General features: G+C 39.3%; 1 protein-coding gene across 1 annotated transcript; it reads right to left on the reverse strand.

Annotated features, from left to right (window-relative positions):
- Positions 1 to 1,609: 1,609 nt before the first annotated feature.
- LOC116716301 (NLR family CARD domain-containing protein 3-like) lies at positions 1,610 to 18,103 on the reverse strand. The gene is made up of 9 exons (XM_032557221.1): positions 17,972 to 18,103; positions 15,737 to 15,875; positions 14,752 to 14,871; positions 12,684 to 12,835; positions 8,568 to 10,323; positions 7,130 to 7,309; positions 5,965 to 6,138; positions 5,282 to 5,434; positions 1,610 to 1,625 (listed from the first exon to the last, which is right to left on the reverse strand). The coding sequence occupies exons 2-9, from the start codon at positions 15,862 to 15,864 to the stop codon at positions 1,610 to 1,612; spliced, it is 2,679 nt and encodes an 892-aa protein (XP_032413112.1). The 5' UTR covers positions 15,865 to 15,875; positions 17,972 to 18,103.
- Between the last annotated feature and the right edge of the window lie 4,185 nt (positions 18,104 to 22,288).

The raw sequence follows: 22,288 nt of genomic DNA on the forward strand, positions 1-22,288 counted from the left end.
GGACGACGTGGAGTGGTGAGAACCATGGCTCCAACAAGAGAAATGTCCCTTGAAACAAAAGAGAGGATTGTGAAACTTCTTGAAGAAGGTAACCCTTCACGCATGGTTGCTAAAGATGTGGGCTGTTCACAGTCAGCTGTATCCAAGATATGGACCAAATACAAACAGCATGGAATGGTTGTTAAAGCCAAGCGTACTGGTAGACCAAGAAAGACATCAAAGCGTCAAGACAAACAACTTAAGGCCATTTGTCTTGAAAACCGAAAAAGTACAACTAAACAGATGAAGCATAAATGGGAGGAAGTTGGAGTCAATGTATGTGACCGAACCGTAAGAAATCGCCTAGAGGAGATGGGATTTCAATACAGGAAAGCTAAACGAAAACCAGCATTGACACCTAAACATAAAAGAACGAGACTCCAATGGGCTAAGGAGAGGCAATCATGGACTGTGGATGACTGGATGAAAGTTGTCTTCAGTGATGAGTCAAGAATCTGCATTGGACAAGGTGATGATGCTGGAACTTTTGTTTGGTGCCGTTCCAGTGAGATTTATGAAGAGGCCTGCCTGAAGAAAACAACCAAATTTCCACAGTCCTTGATGATATGGGGCTGCATGTCAGGCAAAGGCACTGGGGAGATGACTGTGGTTAATTCTTCTATCAATGCACAAGTTTACATTGACATTTTGGACAGTTTTCTCATCCCTTCAATTGAACGGATGTTTGGTGATGATGAAATAATTTTCCAAGATGACAATGCATCGTGCCATCGGGCAAAAACAGTGAAGGCATTCCTTGAAGAAAGACACATTCAGTCGATGTCATGGCCTGCAAATAGTCCAGATCTCAACCCAATTGAAAACCTGTGGTGGAGATTGAAAAAAATGGTCCACAAGAAGGGTCCAACCAGCAAAGCTGATCTGGCAACTGCTATCACAGAGAGTTGGCACCAAATTGATGCAGAATACTGTTTGTCACTCATCAAGTCCATGCCTCAAAGACTGAAAGCTGTTATAAAAGCCAAAGGTGGTGCAACTAAATACTAGTGATGTATTTTGAATGGTCTTTTGTTTATGCGTTTTTCATGATTCCATACTTTTTTCCTCAGAATTGAGTGATTCCATATTTATTTCCCTGTGTTTGGTCAATAAAAGTATCATTCACTGACTTCCACAATGTTTTCTCTTCATTTCTTTGAGTGTTCCTGAAGGCCAACAAGTTGCACTTTGGAACGACCTTAATATTGTATCATGTTTTTGATCTGAGTTTGTTTTACAGCATGAAATGTCTGAATGAGTGCTCATCCAAGACTGGTGATTCCATACTTTTTGCCAGGGGTTGTATAACAGAATTCAAATTTACCGTTCGCCTAGATTTGGCAAAACGGCGGGACCTTGAATTTGGTGGATTTTCCATGCAAAATGGGTTGAATATCGTGCACTCTTTGAAGTCTCAAACTAAAAAGCACATTTCCAACGAAACAATGGTCATGTATGAATATTTAGCTCACCTTTAGGAAAGAATTGTGTCTTCCGTGTGCGAAATGAAGCCGTACCGACCGACTGGCTGGTGGCGTGACGACAGAAAGTAGAACGTGCTCTGCAGCCGTTACGCGAAGGCGGGGCTTAAGCAACACCAACCAATTAACACTGGAATTTAACAACGCAAATATTACGGAGTTTACACTTCCAGTGTTATTTTAAAGCTGTGTGGTGTCAAAACAACACTCTCATTCTTTATTTAACACTACACCTGAGATTTTAACACTGGCATTTTTACTGTGTGGAGTTAAAACTCACCTGATCAGATCTTTGCTTCTCCTTCTGTTCACACAAACCGAGTCGGAACGAACTGGACCCGATTCTCCAGAACTTGAACCGGACCCACCTGAGGCTCCGCCCCCTCTCACAGCAGAGGTGTGTTGCTAATGAGAAGAATCCTGTCTGATCATCACTACCAGGAAATAAATGGAAAATAACAACCAGTTCACATTTCAGTTTAAAGATTATTTATGTTTAAACATTTCAAGATTTTTTTTCCATGACTATTTCATTAAATTAATAAAGATTTTCAAGTTGATCAGATTCAGTTTTATCTATAAAGACTTTTATAAAATAGCCAAAGCTGCACCAAGTTTCTGCTCAGCAACACAATAAACCACTAATAATAGTTTCTGCTTGTTCTAATCCTCAGCGCTCACGTAGCAGAGCTCACTTCATTTAAGCCTCCTGCCTCTGACTCCCCAGAGGATCCATCACTCTGCGTCTCTGAGGTCTGAGTCCGGGTCCAGAAAATTATCTTTACACCCGTCTGGCCCCCCGGCACTGCAGAACAGGACATTACCTGTCCAGATCGCTACCAAAACATTGACAAAAAAACAGAAATATAAAATACAGCGGACCTAATTCAAACCTAATTCAACATTTATAAAGAATCCTATGTCCTTTTTACGTGCACCCCTTCAAATAAAGTCTTACCAAATTTACTTCCTTGCAACAACATTGTTTTAAATAATATCACACCCTGGTTCACTTACACCTGCTTAGTTGTTTATGCTGTGGATTAATTTCACATTGTAAATAAAACATCAGCAAAACAAGAAGTGAACACTCACCTGATCCAGACGCTGCTCTGCTGCTGCATGGAGTCTGAACCGGTTCTGATCCAAACCTGACTAGAGCTGACACACCTGAGGCTCCGCCCCCTGACCCAGCTGAGGCTCCGCCTCCGTCCAGGTGATAATAAACACCTTTATTTTCATGTTTTCCTTTGTATGAGTTGAGCTGTAAAACTTTAGGTCAGATTTGAACTTTTTCAGGTTTTTCTCAGTTTTCTGCTCATTTCCAACCAACATTTTATTGCAGGAAATCATTTCAGGAAGGAACCAGAAGATTCAGGAGTCTGGGAGATGTGACTGTAACCGACCTGAACACTGAGGCCCCAGAGCGCCCCCTGCAGGATCTGCTGCACCATTAACTAGACAGAAATGGCAGTTTTATACAAGTTATTATTCTAATTCAATAGCTGATTTCATTAATCGAGTTTTGAGTGAAAAGATTGATTCTCATCTGTTTTATTAAAAAAACATCTTCAGTCTGAATACTGCAAAAATAAACTGCTGGCTAAATTAGTAGCTTAAAGCTGAAATCAACTTGAGATGTTTCTGCTTTTACTAATTTAAGCTGTGAAACTAAATGTGAAAACTTATAATACAGCAAAAATGGCATGGAGGATTAAAATGAAGGTTTAGTTATTATATGTGTACACAGTCAGCTGCATAAAAATACACAAAGATTTTTTTAAAACTTTATTTGGTCGTTAAACATCCAGCAACCCACATTGCATTAGAAGAATTATGAAAATCAAACATGAACCAATCAGCACATTATCCCAGTGATTCTCTGAGGTTTGAATAAATCAGTAAAATCACAGTAAAGAGCCTGAAGTTCTCTAGAAAACTCAAAACATGAAATATGGATGTTATTGGTCTCACTAGATACTCGCACTAGCTATCCAAACAGCTAAACAATCTTGAAAGATGAAGAAAATCCTGACGGCGATGACTGGTTAATAAAGTTTACTTCAGTGATAGTTCAATAATTTTCTTCTCCTTCCTTTTTTGTGAAACTGTAACATACAGAAATGCAATGTATTACAATCTAGGCTTTACAGAGCGATACAAATAAAATAAAGGACCAACATGGCATTGACTTTCAATGAAATGAGGATGTTAGCTAGCGATTAGCAACAAAAATTAGCATATGAAAACGGACTCATTAGCATAATAATAACGGGCTATAAACATACAACTTTTCACAATACCATCATATTATGTAACATTACAGGTGTCTTAATATTATTATCAAGTAATACTCACAGACAATGCTTTAACAAACACCAAGAAAGAACTAGGAGGAGTGTGGAGCGGCCATTGATTCTGGGCAAAGCACTTCCTGTCCATATTCTTCTTCTACTATTAACTTAAACAATAACTTAAACGCCACAAGGTGGCGTATTTCAACTAATAATAACACTAGCAATATTATACACAATAAACATAACAATGGAGTTAAAAAAGTAAAAACCAAAACAAACTGAGAGAAATTAAAGCTGAGAACCAATGATGACGTAAAACTTCAAGATTTAGCTTTTACAATGAACATAAAATATATAAAATCTTTTTTTTTCCAGGTTCCACATGTTCCTGAAAACTGCTCTAAGATCAGAGTTTCTGTAGGACATCCAGTTCTAAACTGGTTAAACTGGTTTCTCTGATGGAAGCTGAAGTTTCTCTGCAGTTTCCAGTAAAGCATCTTTTTATCTGTGGAGCTTTGAGGAACATTTTCATGTCAGCAGAAGGAAGAAGCAGCAGAGAAAAGAGGTTTGAAGTGTCTTTCATGGCTTCAAAGCTGAACTGAAAATGATTCCCATGTTTCCATTCTCAGACCATTTCTGGTTCCAGGATGAAAATGAATCAGAGAGAAAAAAGATCAACTTTCCAGTTGAATCCAGTTCAGATCAAAACTCCATGAAGCCTCTAAATGGAGCCCAGTTTGAATTGGATCTTTATTGATCCAAAGAGACAAACAATATCAGACACTAAATGACAGACACGAGAAAATAAACGGGAGGAAAATCTTGGAGGTCAGAGGTCATCATCATGATCCAGTCAGAGTCTCTTTAGACTCAAACTGCTGCAGCTTCAACCTCTGAGGATCAGCAGGACACTGAGACCATTCTCTACTTCACAGAGATCAGAACCTGCAGAGAGAAGAAGGAAGGAGAGAGCAGATCAGTGAGTGTTTCCAGCCTCTCTCCAGCAGCAGTCAGTGACGCAGCACATCCACTAGATGGTTTCCAGGCTGCAGTCAGACTGATCTCAGAGCTGTGAGCAAGATGAACCTGATCAGTTGTTTCCTGTTGAACTGAGAGAACAAACAGATCTGAGATCAGATCTGCTGCTGCCACAGTTTGATGGATGAGGACCACTGTCTCTAGACATGTTGGACGGCTGGACGCTGGAGTCCAGCTGGACTTCCTGGAGACATGGACACAGCAACAACACTCATCTTCACACCAACACAAACATAGGAACACAGCAAGCTGCTGCTCCTCTGATTGGCTGATTGCTGTCTCTGTGTCCAATCAGGAAGCCTGAACCATTCTCCTCCCACTGAGAAGCTGCAGCTTTACTGGGAACACTGGATCTTTGCTTTGATGCTAACTGGGTTTAGTTCAATATGCTGACAGGAGCTGGACTCACTACAAACATTTACTTACCAAACAATCTTTACAAGATTCTTCAGCTGCTGAACATCTGAATCTTTCAGGTTGTTTCCTGTCAGGTCCAGTCCTGTCAGACGGGTCGGGTTGGACTTCAGAGTTGAGGTCAAATAATCACAGCTGATCTTTGACAAACTGCATTTCTTCAATCTGAATAAAGAATAAAAGATGTGAGCTGAAGCCAACAGGATGCAGGTTAACCAGTCCAACAGAACCAGTTAAAGATTCTCATCAATATTAATGCCAACAAGCTGCTGCTTCAATAAAGACCTGCTGACTTCAGAACCAGAACCAGAACCAGAACCTGGTACTGGGTCATGTTGTGTTGGAGGATTTTAGTCAGTAAAATCATTCCAGGTTCTGATCAAAGTGTTGAAGTCATTGATTATTGATTTGTTCCTGTCAGATTCCAGGAATTCACTTTTCTAGACTGGGTTGAATGACCTTTGACCTGCTTCACATGAGGGGGATTTCTACACACTGGGGGTCCGAATGCTGTCCTGTTCTGACCTCAGGTCAGCAGGTCCAACTCAGTTACACAGAGGGACTAAATTAAACTCTGGATCCAAGTCCAGGAACAAACTCAGAAAATATTTATTAGAACAGAAGAAATTAATTTGATTTATGATCAATTATATATAATTATTCACAGAATTATCAATAATTATAGAATTACATACATCAATGTCTCCAGTCTGCAGCCTTCAGTCTGTAGAAAACCACAGAGCTCCTTCACTACAGAATCTCCCAGGTTGGTTTCGATCAGGTCCAGTTCTGTCAGACGGGTCGGTTTGGACTTCAGAGCTGAGAACAGAGAAGTCCAGCTGGTCTCTGACAAACTGCAGGTCCACAATCTGAATAAAGAATAAAAGATGTGAGCTGAAGCCAACAGGATGCAGGTTAAAACTGAAACATGAACAAATAAATAATAAAAATGTAGAAAATTAATTTCCCTGAATGTAAAAGAAACATGATGAACTGATTCTAACATCTGATCCAGTCAAACTGGTTTAAAGAGTCCAAACCAGCAGAACCAGAACATTTGATCAATAAAGAAACTCAAAGTTTTCTATCAGCCTGGATGAGTTGAGCTATTTCTGCTGGTTCTTGATCATCAGCTGGAGACCCGACTTGGTAACTGGATCAGAACCACTCAGTTTATTCATTAATGGCCTTGGGTTCTTATTAAAGCTGCTGAAAGCCAATGGAGGCCATTATTTCCTAAGGAGACGTGACCTGATGAAGCATCATCACAGAGACGAGGCTCCAACCGACTGACAGCTGTCAGACTGAAGAGGACGGTTCCTCTCTGACCCGGCCCAACAGAACCACAGCTTCAGGACAAAGCTGAGGAACCTGCTGCTGCTGCTGCAAACCTCACTTTCATTCATTTCATCTAGATTTGCTTTTCTACAATCAGTCATTTCTTAGATTTGGTCATTAATGATGATTTGAACTTGTCAGTGTTTGTGGCTCGACTCTGGAGGAACAACATTTCATTCTGGATGTAAAGATGAGAATCAGAAATGAGAAATAAAACAATCTGAATCTTTACCAAACCAAACTGAAACATCTCCATCATTAATTTACATCATTTGAATTATTTTACTCATTTTGTTCATCAGTAAAAAACATTTTAAAGTAAAAAACTGAAAAACAAAGTTCAATAATCTCAAAGTCTGAAATAAGAAAAAAATATATATATAAGGTAAAAAGTTTTAGAGATTTTATTCTGACATTTAAACAGGTTGTTATGAAATAAAATATATTAGAATAAAAGCATTAATTAAACTAATGTTTAAAGTATAAATGAATGATTTTATTGTATAAATAAAGAAAACAAACCTCAGATTCTTCACTTTACTGACTGAACTCTCCAGGATCTCAAGCAGACGCTTCAGATCAGAGTCTCCACCTTCATGTATGTTGATCTGATTTATTTCCAGTTCAGTCAGATCTGGGTTGGACTTCAGAGCCGAGGCCAAAACTTCATATTCAGCCTTTCGGAGCCAACAGCCAACAAGTCTGTGATTAGAGAAGAAATAAATTCAGTTCTAATGAAATCAATCTGGATCATAAACAGACTAAAATATGATAACAGTGATGTCATCATCTGATCAACATCTGATCTTCAATTTACTGAGTTTGACCCCACAGAGAATCTGTGCAGTTCCTGGTTAAAGTCCAGGTTCTGGTTCTGGTCCAGGCTTCATGTCCTCAGACCTTCAGCTGCAGTCAGATGTTGAAGATCTTCTATCATCTGTGAAGGAAAGTTCAGTTTTCTCTGCAGCATCTGATGGAGCTGCAGCATCAGAGCCTCAAAGGAGCTGAAGCAGCTGATGAAGAGGCTGACTGAGCTGATGAAGGAAACTACTGGAGATGATGGAGAGGAGGAGGAACTGCTCACAGCTCGGACTTGGACTAGACCGTTTGGCTCAGAGGAACAAAGGTTTGGATGTTAGAAGAAATTGTTGCTAAACTCTTAAAGAGCTGAAGACCAAAACAGAGCGTTTGGGTCCAGCAGCATTTTTCATGGTGAAGCAGCGAAAGTTCTCCAGTAACTAGAAGAGGCTGGGATGTCTAAAGAGTTGAAGCTCATGTCTCTCCAGGTCTTCATGGCTAACAGCTTCAACAAAAGCTGCAGATGAAGAGTTGATGAGGAAAATGGTTCCAGCTCTGGAAGCAGAGTTCTCAGAGCTTTGGGAGGATCTGACAGAAACTAGGACTTTTTCTGGAGCCAGACAACAATCACCACATTTTGCTCTCATTTACAAACTCAGAGGAAACTAGTGGGAGGAGAAAAAGTTGGTTCACTAAGTTTCTAACTGGTTTCCATGACAACAGCAGCAATTATTGTGGTTATTTGAAAGTGTCCATCAAACCTAAACAGTGATTTTATAAAAAAAAAAAAAAAAGACAAAGATCCTAAAAGGAGTAGCGGCTCAATGAGTGAAGAGGAGTTTAAAGTGTAAAAGTCTCTCTGGCTGATTGGATCTTTCAGACAAAATAGATTTTTTTCTAGAGTTCAGGGTTTTCTATTCATTTAAACATGAAAACTGATAAAAAGATAAATATTTTTAAAATGATCAAAATGTCTAAAACCAGAAGCTGCAGCTGTCCTGGATGAGCTGAATGTTTAGATGGTTGAATGGCTGAAATAGTCCAGAGGATGAAGGAAGAAGTTAAAGACCAAAAACATCCAGAAGCAACTTGAAGAAGAAGAAGAAACAGGAGGACAATAGAGCTGAATCAGCATTCACACAATGAAAACATCTGGACTCACCGAGCCTTTCTGCAGTTCCTCACAGCTGGAACCAGTCTCAGTCGTCCATCTGATGATGTGTTGTACTTCTTCAGGTCCAACTCATCCAGAACCTCTGACATCTGCAGCATGAAGGCCAGAGATGAACATTCAGTCACTGAGAGCTGCTTCCCTGAATCCAGCAGCCGTTGGATCTGCTGATAAAATGAGACGTCGTTCATCTCCACCAGACAGTAGAAGATGTTGATTCTTCTGTCAGGAGAGATTCTATCAGTGTTCCTCTTCTTCAGGTTGATGATGATTCTCTGGATGGTTTCTGGACTGTTCTCTGTCTGACCCAGCAGATCTTCTAAGAGTCTCTGGTTGGACTCCACAGTGAGACCATGAAGGAAGCGGACAAACAGGTCCAGGTGGCCATTTTTACTGCTGAGGGATTTCTTCATGACTTTCTTCATGAACTCATCTAGAGATGTTTCTCTGTATTTTTCTCCCAGAAACGTCTTGATCACCTCTGACTTCCTGCTGGTGAAACAGTGGAGCATGTAGACTGCAGCCAGAAACTCCTGGATGCTCAGATGAACAAAGGAGTAGACGGAGATGTCGCACGTCCCTCTCTCTCTTTTAAACATTTCAGTGAACACTCCTGAGAACAACGCAGCATCTTTGATGTTGATGCCGCACTTTTTGAGCTCTTTGTCATAGAAGATCAGGTTTCCCTCCAGCAGCTGCTCAAAAGCCAGTTTTCCTAGAGACTCAATCAGCTTCTTGTTCTCTGGACTCCAGATTGATCTTGTCTTTTTTCCTCCATCATACTTTTCCTTCTTGATTGCGAAGTTAACCTCCAGGAATGCTATGTACATCTCAGTCAGAGTCTTTGGCAGTTTTTCTCCCTCTCTGGTCTTCATCACATCCTCCAGAACTTTAGCAGTGATCCAGCAGAAAACTGGGATGTGACACATGATGTGGAGACTTTTTGATTTCTGGATGTGGGAGATGATCCTGCTGGCCTTCTCTTCATCATCTCTGAATCTCTTCCTGAAGTACTCCTCCTTCTGGGGGTCAGTGAACCCTCTGACCTCTGTTGCCATGCCGACACACTCAGCAGGGATCTGATTGGCTGCTGCAGGTCGTGTGGTTATCCAGAGGAGAGCAGAGGGAAGCAGTTTCCTCCTGATGAGGTTTGTCACCAGAACATCCACTGAGCTGGACTCTGTAACATCAGTCAGGATCGGATTGTTCTTGAAATCCAGAGTAAATCGACTTTCATCCAGACCATCAAAGATGAACAGAACCTGGAACGTTTCAAAGCTGCTGATTTCTTTGGTTTTAGAAAATAATTTATGAATCAGTCCTAATAAGCTGAACTTTTCTTCTTTCAACATATTCAGCACTCTGAAAGTGAATGGAAATATGAAATCAATGTTCTGGTTGGTTTTGCCTTCAGCCCAGTCCAGAGTGAACTTCTGTGTTAACAGTGTTTTCCCAATGCCAGCCACTCCCATGGTCATCACTGTTCTGATTGGTTGATCTCTTCCAGGTGGGACTTTAAAGATGTCTTCTCTTCTGATTGTTGTTTCTTGTTTCCTGGATGCTGTTTCAATGTGTCTGACCTCATGTTCCTGGTTGACCTCTCTAGTTAACCCCTCTGTGATGTGGAGCTCTGTGTAGATCTGGTTCAGAACGGTTTGATTTCCAGCTTCAGCGACGCCTTCAAAGAGACTCTGGAACTTCTTCTTCAGAGACGCTTTATGGTCACTCTGACACTGAATATCAAAATCTGAAGAAAGAGACAAAGACAGGAGAGGAGACACTTCAGCTGAACATAAGGAAAACAATAATTTTTTGATATTCTCAGAGACAATTTGTGCATCAGCTTTAATGGATGAGAAAAAAGTAAATCAATAAATAAAAAGCCCAAATTTTATAAAAACTCTGCATGGTAAGAAGAACGAAAGTCACGACTTAAAGTTAAAGTTGCTGCTGTTGATTCATTGGGATGTAAAGTTTTATCTTTCAAATCTATTTCAGCTCTCAGTGTTTGAAAAATATTAACACCATTAAAAAGCAACAGAAAACACCTTTCTCTAAACAAGTTTAAAAATATAGAAAATCTATATGGAAATTGAAAAATATTCAAGAAATATGGACTTTAAACAAGCTTCTATATCTTCCTGAGACTTTATCTGTATATTTTTATCTTATTTCAAGTTTACTGGGATATATGCAGTCAAAATTACACAAAATACTTGGAATGAGAGTTGCAAAAATAGACATGAATTTAATAAACAACTGCATAGACCCATGTATCAAATTATCCTCTTTGATGGCCTCTGAGGCCACTGCTGTTTTATCACAAAATTATGGCCAAATCAAACTAGTTCTGATGGAAACAACGTCCAGCAGAGGGAACAGCTCCTGTTAGTTTAGGTTTTATTGAGGTCTGAGTTGTGGTTCACCATCTAACTTCTCATTCATGGAATCAAACTCAGGAAACAGTTTGGATTTTACAGAGCTGAAGTTGGCTTCAGATTGAGCTTCCCATTCAGGAAATGGGTAAAGGGCCTTTACCCATTAGGGCCACCTACTGGTTGAGCATTTTCAATCTGCTTGAGTTTAAAAGCTGAAATACTTGCACTCTTAAAATATGGGCTACATTATTCTACACTAATAGCAGAAAACTTTAAACTATAGATTGTGATTAGTGAACATTTGGCCATAAATCCAGGTAAAAACCAGGATCTGACAGACAGGGGACAAGTTACTAGTTATCTCTCTGAGTTTTTAACTCTTCACTATAGCATGTAGTTATTGTTTCTAGTAATCTTTCTCCAGTTCACCTCTTGTGATTTCTGTGCCTCCATGGTCTAAGGATGCCTTGTTGGTCCCCAGATTCTCCTCCACTCCTCTGTTGTCTGCTGCAGCTCTGCTGTCCTCACATTCATCTGCCTGATTGTCTCCAAAACCATTAGGATCTCACAAACTATTCACTTCCTGAAGAAGCTTCTCTGTAACATAACTCCTTACTATATTCTACATTTACCATCATCTGCCAGGCTGAACCTCAACCACACCTTGAACCAGGGAGTTTTTCAGAGACTTCAGTGACCTCTGAGGTTACTCAAAGTCACTTTCTAATGGGCAGAAAGTGATTTAAACTCTATAACAGAGTTTAAATCACTTTCTGCCTAGTGAAATCCACCATGTTCTCCCTTTTCATAGAGAGACATGGTGACCGTGGTCCAGATACATTAAAAGGGTTGAAATCAAACCTGCATTGAAGCTTCACAAATCAAAGCTTTAATGCAGCTTCGTTTAGGGAAAGAAAAAAAACTACAAACTTGGTTTTAGATAATCTGGCCTGAATAATCTACATGATTGAAGTCTACATATTTTAGTTTTTGAAGTAGATCACATTAAAGATGCTCAAAGTAGAAAGAAATTACGTGGAATTGTCCTTTAGTCATTTCCCAAATTAGAAACTCCAATTTTCCAGCAGAACCTTAAAGGCCTGGTGTAATAACCAATAAAAGTAGAACAAAAATCATTTTCAGCAAGGTCAGATTAACCATATTGGCAGCTGGGCAATTTGCTGACCTATAACTTTTGCCACCTCTCTTTTATTGTTTTATTATACACTTTATTTCTGTTATACTAAACGTAACATTAATATCAACCAAAACCCGATTGCTGCTCTCCTTAGCCATCCTCTCTGCTATTTCATTCCCCTTAACCTCATAATGTGCTGAAACACAAATAAAATTATCTGTAAGAATCATCAAATTGATTCTATGAAGTGTTTGTTTTATTTAGAGCTGATGACATGTTATGCTGCAACATGACCCTTCAGAGTAAGAGTCTTCACTTACAATTTTAAAAATGAACAAAATAAAAAGTTACATTTGTACATTTATCTTGTGGCCATTTTTTGAACAGGCTCAAATTAAATGAGGACTTTATTAAGCCCAGTTACCTGGACATAAGTTCCAGTTACACCAGCTGGAAAAAGACAGATTCAGTTGAAACAACTGACCACAAAAAGACTTTTAAACCTTAAATTTCCAAATCTCAACTAAAGACGTGGATCTGGTTCCACAGAGACGATAGAAGGAAGCTCTGATTGGAGGAGTTCAGTCTCACCTGGAGCACAGCTACTCTGATTGGCTGTCAGCAGTCCAGATCCTGTTCTGGGTCGTTTCCCACACTGGGGGCAGATGGTACAGACCGGATCCATCAGAACATTCTGACCCAAAGCACAGCAGGATGGATGCTCCTCCTCACCAAAGCTTCTCCTGTGAAGACATTTCTTCATCACTGAAATAGTTCACTAGCAACAGGCTGGAGCTGAAGATGTTCATGAAGGTCCACCACAAACTATAACTGGTATCAATAATGATACCAGATATAATACAATTGTGTTTGTCCATCTGAATCTGTTCTGGGACAATAATCATTATTCTGTCTGAGCCAGAATAGAAAACTGATCCATCAGAGGCTGAAAAAACAAAAACTGACTCTAATCTGGATTCCTGTGGAGAAAATTGGATCCTTCTTTAATGGTGGAACACCAGTAAACACGACTCAGCCCCAGTTTGCATTGATCTGAGCTCTTTATAAAGAGCTTTATACTGTGGCAGAGCATTATGTGGACATGCTAGCAGAGCTAACAACAAGTCATCTAAAGTTCATGTTTTTATTAGTCATATAAAGTTGGGTCGACTAAATCTGACTTCATGATGATACTTTGGACTTTGGTTCTGTTCACTTTGTTGTTGTTTTTTGTCCTGATTTATTGTTTGCAGTTGTAGTCTTTAGTTACAGTCCATTTTCATTGAGCCCAGTTCCTGTTTTATTCAGGTGGTCTGGTTCCTTTTATGGACTTGGTTCTGATTTTCATCTGATTCTGCTCGTCTCGCCTGTTTCTGGGTTCCTTTGTCATCAAAAGCATTAAAATCAGGTTCTGTTCAGCCCGTCTGGTTTGTCTGAATAGAAGCTAAAATGAAGCTGAAAGTTGATTTTTTTCTCCATCTGATCTGATTGGTTCAAAGTGTTGAAAATGAAATAGATTATTAAAATAACCAATCTCTACAGTCTAATATTAATCTTCACATTTTAACATCTGAAAACATCTGTATTTATTGGTGAATTTACAGAAAAGATCAGAGTTTAGAACCGGTACCAAGGACCACAAAATTGACCCAAATGTTCGAATCAATATCAATAAATTCTTTTCTTCAGCTGTTGCACTGAGGGTTAACTCTTAATAAAACATTTATACGAAGACATTTTTGGCACTAATTGCTGATATTTAACAGTAATTTAGCAGGTATGAGGATGGAGAGAGGAAAGGAACATATGAAGCAAATGGTCTGAGACAGGAATCAAACCCACAACCTTCACATCAAGGATTAACCGCACCACCACCATTCACTCTAAAACATTTATTATGTATTAAACAAAGAGTCAATAAATAAACTAGAGGCACAGAGAGCCTGAAGGTATTTCTCTTCAATAATTATCTATATTTACTGAACTCAAAGCAGTTCATAATAATCACAGTGTGTTCAGTGATTTTGTGATAACCAATAATTTTCTGATATATTGATCTGATGAACCTAAAGCCGAGTTTCTTGGTAAATCAGTTTTCTTTGTTCCAGTTTATGGTGGATGGTTGATGTGGATCAAACTGACATTTATTTAGTGAATTCAGCCTGACAGTCGGTCTGGGACATAATTATGTTTTCTGACATTTAATATCTGAGCCTTTTAGGAGATTATTTCACTTGTTATGAGGAAAATGTTAGAGTTTAATCATACTTTAGTCTCCAGTCTGACCCTTAACCTTCTGTCTGCAGCTGGTTGATGTCAGTGAAATGAGCGCTGTGATTGGCTGAATGTGATGGTGGAACAGGAAGTGCTTGTGCTTCTATAAATGTCCCACCATCACCATTATTGTTCCCACTCCCACAGACACCAGACCTCTGTGGAACCTGGAAGCTGCTGCAGCTTCAGAAACACAAAGGAAAATATTTAGTTTTTCCTCCACAGTTGGTTCTGGTCTCTGAAAGCCCAGTTTAGGTCACTGTTAAACTATAATGCTTTAAATTATATTTGTTCTCTTCCTGCATCAGTTTTTAATCAGAATCAAAGTTAAACCCTCATTGGTTTCTTCAGAGTTACATCAACCAGATAGAAACTGGTTTCTTACTCTGGTTCTGATGGTCCAGGTTCAGTACTGAAGTCTGAAGGTTTTTTTTTGGAGGCATCACTCCTCATGGATGGACAGCTGGATCCTGGAGGTTCTGCTCTCCATCTGTGGTTCTGCCCTCTGAAACACAAACATGTTGTTATTCAGATCATCAATCAGTGAGAAACTCTGAGATAAAAACCAGAGAAGAAGATCTGAACACAAACTGCTGCAGAAAAGCAGAAGGTTTAAAGCTCCAGAGTGAAACATTCAGACTGATCTGTTGGGTCAAACTCCACATTTTCTCTAGAACTGGTTCTACTGGTCTGGGTCACATGGGTCAAAGCAGAACCTGCAGGACAACAGGCTCATATCCCAGTTTGATGAATCTGATCAGACCATATTTCTAGGAATTATTCCACAAAGTTCTTCTATAATATCCATTAATAGAACTACAAAGCCCAGAATGCACTGCACAGCATCACAGTGCTGCCATCTAGTGGCAGAAGGTGGAGATCAGAGGATCTGGTCCATGATATCAGAACCAAAGCTGTTTAGCTAGTAGGAGGAGCTGATGTGGGTCATTAAAGACCAGAACCCAAGAACCGACCAGGAAGCAGAACCAGGAGACCAGCCCAGTCCTCTACAGCCGCGTTGACCTTTGACCTTTCTGTTTGGAGCTGCAGAGGCTCAGTGGGCGTGGCCCGGTCATCAGCCTACCTGGATAAACTGGACCCAGAGTTTCACATATATAATCTGAGTCGTTGCTCCTCACATTTATTGGTTGTTTTTGTTTTCATCCAACATTTTTATCATTGATTCATTCAGACTTTCATTGAAACTCTACTTATTTACTGACCAACATCTTCCATGTTTATTTAGCTTTAAGCTCATGTAAATTAAAAATGAAGTTACTTTTTATTCAAACAATGAGATCAACCAGTTAATATCATTTATATTTTATCTCTATAAAGTCACATGAATCCGTTAGAAACTTTTTTCTTACTTTATGTCTGATGGTCGAGGTTCAGTACTGAACTCCGGAGGTTTTTGTTTGGAGGCATCACTCCTCATGGACGGACTGATGGATCCTGGAGATTCTGCTCTGTTCTTCTTTAGATCAGGATCTTCCATCTTCTGAACTTCTGGAGAGAGAAACCAGAACCAGTCAGTGCAGTGATCCAGTTCCAGTAACTGTCCTGTGAAGCAGAAAGCTGGTTCCCATCATAGATTCAGAGGATCAGAGGAACCTGATTCCAGCACAACCTCAGAGATTTCTGAGAATTAAACACCTCTTAAAGTTCACTGAACAGGAAGCATGAAAACAATAAATACACACTGAGGCTGAGGTTCATCACATGGCAGCAACACAGGCTGTGATTGGTCAGTTTGTTCCTTTATGATGGTTAATTTCTGCTTCTGATCACTTACTGAAATCCACTTCCTGCTTCTGCGCCATCTTTTATCTGGAAAACGTGAACGATTCATTATGTTTCAGACTTTATTTCATAAATAGCTTAATTTGCACTTAGTTTGAATGGAAATTAAAAATACCGCATTAATACACACTCCGAGAAAAAAATATTTATGCAAGTATGGAAGCCATAATATATCAGTACGTAAACTGACTATAAAAAAATCATTTATAAGAACATTAATTTAACACATTTTACTTCATGAGGAACAATATTCCTTTTAAGAATTGGTATTGACTGTCAATCATTCTAGGATCTGATTTCCTTCAGGCTGAAATGAAAACATCTTTATATCCTGCTTGTTATTATCTGACTGAAATGCGTTGCTACTATCACCAGGTGGCAGCATCAGTTGCAGAAAGCTCCTCCAGAACGGAGTCTGGCCTCCTGCTCTGGTGTTTAGTTGTCAGGTAAGCAGAGTAATAATTGCCTTTGGAAGATCATCCTTCACTAAAATCTTCTCTCTAGTCTTTGTCTCACTGTGATGCTGTAATAAATCTGATCATGTTTTTAACAACATAAGGATGAAGTAAAGACATCACACACTACTTTAAACAGCTGGGAGTTGACCTTGATGATGACCTCAGCTGGCAAACAGCAAACTTTCTCTACAGACTCTGGAGGTTTGGTGATTGTTCTGATGTTAGGAGGATTTTTACAGCAGAGCGTTACATGCTGCTTTGGTAACCTGACTGTAAAATCAGATTTTAACGGATAAAACCAGCAGAGAGGATTGTGGGTAGGACAGCTCCTCTGTCTCCTCCAGAACTGTTGGAACTGATCAACCTCAGCAGGCAGACGGGATTTTAACGGATGTTTTCCTGAACTCAGGGCCGAGCAGCAGAGATTTCCTTTTTTGCCCGTAACAACCAATCATTCTTTCCTTTGTCAGGTAAAGTTATCAATGAACACAGAGCCTGAGAGGAACAGGTCCAGAAGAACAAACTACCAGATAACAAACTCCTCACTTTAGCTCCTCAATAAAGAATTAGACATAATGGACAGACAGCGGAGCACCTTCTCACATAGGCTGCTCCAGCTCCGCTGTCGTAGGGACAGATACAGGAAATCCTTCCTGCCACATGCCATCTCACTGTACAATAAAAGCTAAATCATTGTTCTGCACTAATCAGTCCAATTTCGCACAACTGCACTGTGGCACACTTGCTGTACATATATTTACAGATACATACTGTTCTGCATTTTGAATCCTTGCAAGGTCTGCTCTAAGCTGCTTTTTATATTGACAGCATGTCATATTTTATTCTTATTTATCTTGTCTACATTGCTACTCAGTGGTGGATGTTGTGTGTCTTGTCTCTATGCTGCTGAAACTGCAAAATAATTTCCCTGCTGGGATGAATAAAGTAATTCTATTCTATCTATTCTAGAGGTTGGAGCAGCTGTTTGATTTTAAACGATTTAATCTCCATATTAATCTATAAATGTACTGATTATTTTGGTGATGATATGGAAGAATACAACGCAGGCAGCAGAACCAAACTAAAGTCAAATTTCTCAAAGGGAGACGATTAAAGAGACTTTATCAGGATAAACGGATCGGTCCAAGATTCCCACTGACAGAATAAAGGTTTGAACTTCCTGCTTCTGTTAGTTTGAGTCCATCTGTCAGAAAATAAAAGCTTCGTCTGTTTCCTGTGAAGATATGAAGAGCTGAAGCTGAAGGAGAACCGGGCCGAGTTCTGGTTCTGGTTCCTCCACAGAGAGAAAACCCAGAGAGAGGAAAACAAGAAGTCAACACTCACCTGATCCAGATTCTGCTCTGCTGCTACATGAACTTTGACCCCATTTCTCCTGCTCTGATACCTGACTCCTCCTGAGGCTCCGCCCCCTGCCCAGGTGATTTTGAACACCTTTAATGTTTTCTTCCCTTTGAATCAACAGTGAGCAGAGCTGGAGAACTGAGCTCAGATTAAAACTTTTTCAGGGTTTTTCTAATTTTTAGGTCATTTCCTGTCAACTTATCAATACAGGAAGTAGTTCAGTAAAACAGGAAGTGATCAGCAAAAATCCTGGGAGGAGATCTGATCGCTTTAGTTCAGCTTTAATATTTCTGACTTTATTTCTAGTCTGGAAAACATTTGGCTCCATTTCTAGACGGATCATTTTCTGACTGCTTCCACTTCTTTAATCATTAACCTTTATGATGCCAAGCCTACTGCAAGGGTCAAAGGTCGATTCCACTTTATTATCCTGGTGGCAATTCATTTTACAGCAGGCAGTAAAACAGGAACAAACCAAACTCTCACAACAATCAAAGAATTCCACAAGTTACAAAGTGCAGCTGATGGTGTGAGTGACTGAAGCAGTAAGTTCTGGTGGTGGTGAATCTGCAGCTGATGGAGGAAAACAAGGTCCATCCTGATTGGACGACCCAGATCCATCAGAACAGCTCACTACAGTCATTAAAGATATTTAACCATAAATCTTTACAATACTCTGAAAGCTCTTCTGATTCAAACAGTTGTGCAACAACAGGTTTAGTTTGGTGATCAATAACTAACAATACGAACTTCCATGTTTTAGTCTAAAAAATTGTGGAAATGTGAAGGAAAGTCTGCATTCAACTGTATTCTAGCGAATGAACAAGAGCCACGTTCTGGTTGCAATAAAAGAGTTTTTTGTTAGTGGTTCTGAAACTTAAATATCCAAAAGATTGGAGGTTTTATTTTCTGATTAAAAATCAGCTTAATAATTAGAAAACATGGAGATTTATAATTATGGTTGAACAATTAAAATACAACTACACATTCAGCTGACTCAAATCTGAGCATAAGCAGGACTTGAACATGAAATCTTTGGGTTTACAGAGCAGCACCTTTAACCGCTCCACCAGGCATCCTGCTGGTGAGATATAACTGGGAAGATTGGTGTTGACTCCTAGTTGGTCAGTGACCTGGTGAAGTTGTTGTCTTGGAATATGATGGTTGATTATAAGTGATCGCTGTCCTCTGGTGGTGAACTATCATAGGATATTCCAACACTCCAGGCCTGTTAGGGCACTTACTTTTATGCAAGTGATTATAATTTTTCCTTCACTTCCAGTTTTTAGCATGTTGAAAAGAAATATGGCACTAAGTTTTCCAAAATATTTTGTTTTTTCCTGTGTTTTGTATTTAAAGAATTCCATTTTTCTCTTTAAGCTCTTGTTTTAGTTTGATGGTGGTGCTTTCACTCCTCCGTCAGTGTCACTCCAGATTTGAACTGATGTCCTTCATAATTCTGGTTCTACGGCAGAGCCAGTGGACCACACGATCTTCCACGCTTTGGAAGTTTCTCAGGACACATTTATCTTTTCTGCTGTCAATGGTGACAGAAGTTGAAAAAGCAGGTGTTCTTTGCAAATTTTCACCAGGATTTGAAGCCTTATCTTTTGTACTTGATATATGATGTCATAACCTGCAGACCACACGATCTTCCAAGCTTTAGAAGTTTCTCATAGCGCATTTGTCTTTTCGGATGTCCATGTTGACAAGAGGTTGACAAGACAGGTAATCTTTCTGAATTCCTTGGAGGAATCTGTCAAACTAGAGATGAAAACTTAAATAAATACATTTTAATTTCTGTGTTGATCTGAATACAAAAAAGCTAGACAGCATGAAGGATTAAACTAAAGGTGCAGTTAATATATTTGTACACAGTTAACTACGTATAAATCCAAAACAAGGAACATTATTAAAAACTTTATCATTTATTAAACACCAAAAAACCCACATTGCATGGAAAGAAATATGAAAAAAACATAAACAAATCAGCACATTATCCAAATAATTCTCTGAGGTATAAATAAGTAAGTAAAAATCACAGTAAAAAGTCCTGATGTGACACATCAAATCCTAAGGATCTTTAGAAAACTTAAAGTAAAACATGAAACATGGAGTTAAAAGAGTAAACCACAAAAACAAACTGAGAATCAATGAATATGATGCAAAACTTTATTATTTAGAAATTTTTATAGTCACTATAAAAAGATAAAAATATGTAAAATCGTTTGTTTTTTCATAAAGAAGCAGCAGGGAAAAGAGGTTTGAACCATTACTGCCGCTAACCCCTTGGATTGCGTACCTGAAGTGTGTTCAGTCCCTCTGGTGGCTAAACTTGATAATTACAACTACGATAAAGCTGCAAAAATTATAAAAACGCTCCCTGTGATATCTTTCAAAATAAAACACTGGGAAATAAAATAACTACGGTTATAGTATGAAGCAGACTAAATGATTCAAAAATAAGCTACTGCCTTAAATTAGAACCTTAAAAAATTGTTAAATACACAGAAATCAATGTTTCTGTTTATGAAACTGTCAAACTAAAGATAAAAACTAAATATACATATATATATATATATATATATATATAAATTTTAATATCTTTCCTGATCTGAATACAGTAAGCTGAACGGCATGGAGGATTAAAATAAAGCTGCTGTTACTCTATCTGTACACAGTCAGCTGCATAGAAAAAAACTCCAACAAAGAATATTATTAAAAACTGTATTGGTTTATCATTAAACACCCAGCAACACACATTACATTAAAAGAGATATTAAAAAAATAAAATAAGCCAATCACGCCCTGCGACAGACTGGCAACCTGTCCAGGGTGACCCCGCCTCTCACCCGGAACGTAGCTGGAAAGGCACCAGCACCCCTCCCGACCCAATTAGGGACAAGGGTCAACAGAAAATGGATGGATGGATGGAAAATGAGTCAATCACCTCATTACCCCACTAATTCTCTGAGGCCTGAATAAATCAGTAAAATCACAGTAAACAGCTATGATGGGCTACATTGAGTCCTAAACTTTTACAATTAAAACACGAAATATGGAGTTAAAAAGGTAAACAACCAAAACAAACTGACATATTAAAGCACTGAGAATTAGTGACTATGATGAAAACTTTATTATTTACAGATTTTCAGAACAAAAATTGTTCTATGAGCCAGGTCAATTCGACCTTCTTTGGCGCCAGATTTCCTTGGTGAAAAACAACCTTATAAGGAGTATTTTCGCTCTTACATAATAAAAAGATAAAAAGATGTAAAAATCGTTTTCTTCAAATTATAGATGTTCCTGAAAACTGCTCTAAGATCAGAGTTTCTGTAGGACATCCAGTTCTAAGCTGGTTAAACTGGTTTCTGTGATGGAAGCTGAAGTTTCTCTGCAGTTTCCAGTAAAGCATCTTTTTATCTGTGGAGCTTTGAGGAACATTTTCATGTCAGCAGAAGGAAGAAGCAGCAGAGAAAAGAGGTTTGAAGTGTCTTTCATGGCTTCAAAGCTGAACTGAAAATGATTCCCATGTTTCCATTCTCAGACCATTTCTGGTTCCAGGATGAAAATGAATCAGAGAGAAAAAAGATCAACTTTCCAGTTGAATCCAGTTCAGATCAAAACTCCATGAAGCCTCTAAATGGAGCCCAGTTTGAATTGGATCTTTATTGATCCAAAGAGACAAACAATATCAGACACTAAATGACAGACACGAGAAAATAAACGGGAGGAAAACCTTGGAGGTCAGAGGTCATCATCATGATCCAGTCAGAGTCTCTTTAGACTCAAACTGCTGCAGCTTCAACCTCTGAGGATCAGCAGGACACTGAGACCATTCTCTACTTCACAGAGATCAGAACCTGCAGAGAGAAGAAGGAAGGAGAGAGCAGATCAGTGAGTGTTTCCAGCCTCTCTCCAGCAGCAGTCAGTGACGCAGCACATCCACTAGATGGTTTCCAGGCTGCAGTCAGACTGATCTCAGAGCTGTGACCAAGATGAACCTGATCAGTTGTTTCCTGTTGAACTGAGAGAACAAACAGATCTGAGATCAGATCTGCTGCTGCCACAGTTTGATGGATGAGGACCACTGTCTCTAGACATGTTGGACGGCTGGACGCTGGAGTCCAGCTGGACTTCCTGGAGACATGGACACAGCAACAACACTCATCTTCACACCAACACAAACACAGGAACACAGCAAGCTGCTGCTCCTCTGATTGGTTGATTGCTGTCTCTGTGTCCAATCAGGAAGCCTGAACCATTCTCCTCCCACTGAGAAGCTGCAGCTTTACTGGG

Source organism: Xiphophorus hellerii, chromosome 24 (genome assembly GCF_003331165.1).
Source record: "Xiphophorus hellerii strain 12219 chromosome 24, Xiphophorus_hellerii-4.1, whole genome shotgun sequence".
In the NCBI taxonomy this organism is placed as follows: Eukaryota; Metazoa; Chordata; class Actinopteri; order Cyprinodontiformes; family Poeciliidae; genus Xiphophorus; species Xiphophorus hellerii.

Excerpts from the sequence above, each read along its gene's own strand:
- LOC116716301 (XM_032557221.1), bottom strand. The coding sequence starts at position 15,864 with ATGGAAGATCCTGATCTAAAGAAGAACAGAGCAGAATCTCCAGGATCC. Across the intron at positions 12,836-14,751 it reads CCTGGACCATCAGAACCAGA|GAGAAGCTTTGGTGAGGAGG; the intron begins GTAAGAAACCAG and ends ATGTCTTCACAG. Across the intron at positions 6,139-7,129 it reads AGTAAAGTGAAGAATCTGAG|ATTGTGGACCTGCAGTTTGT; the intron begins GTTTGTTTTCTT and ends TTCTTTATTCAG.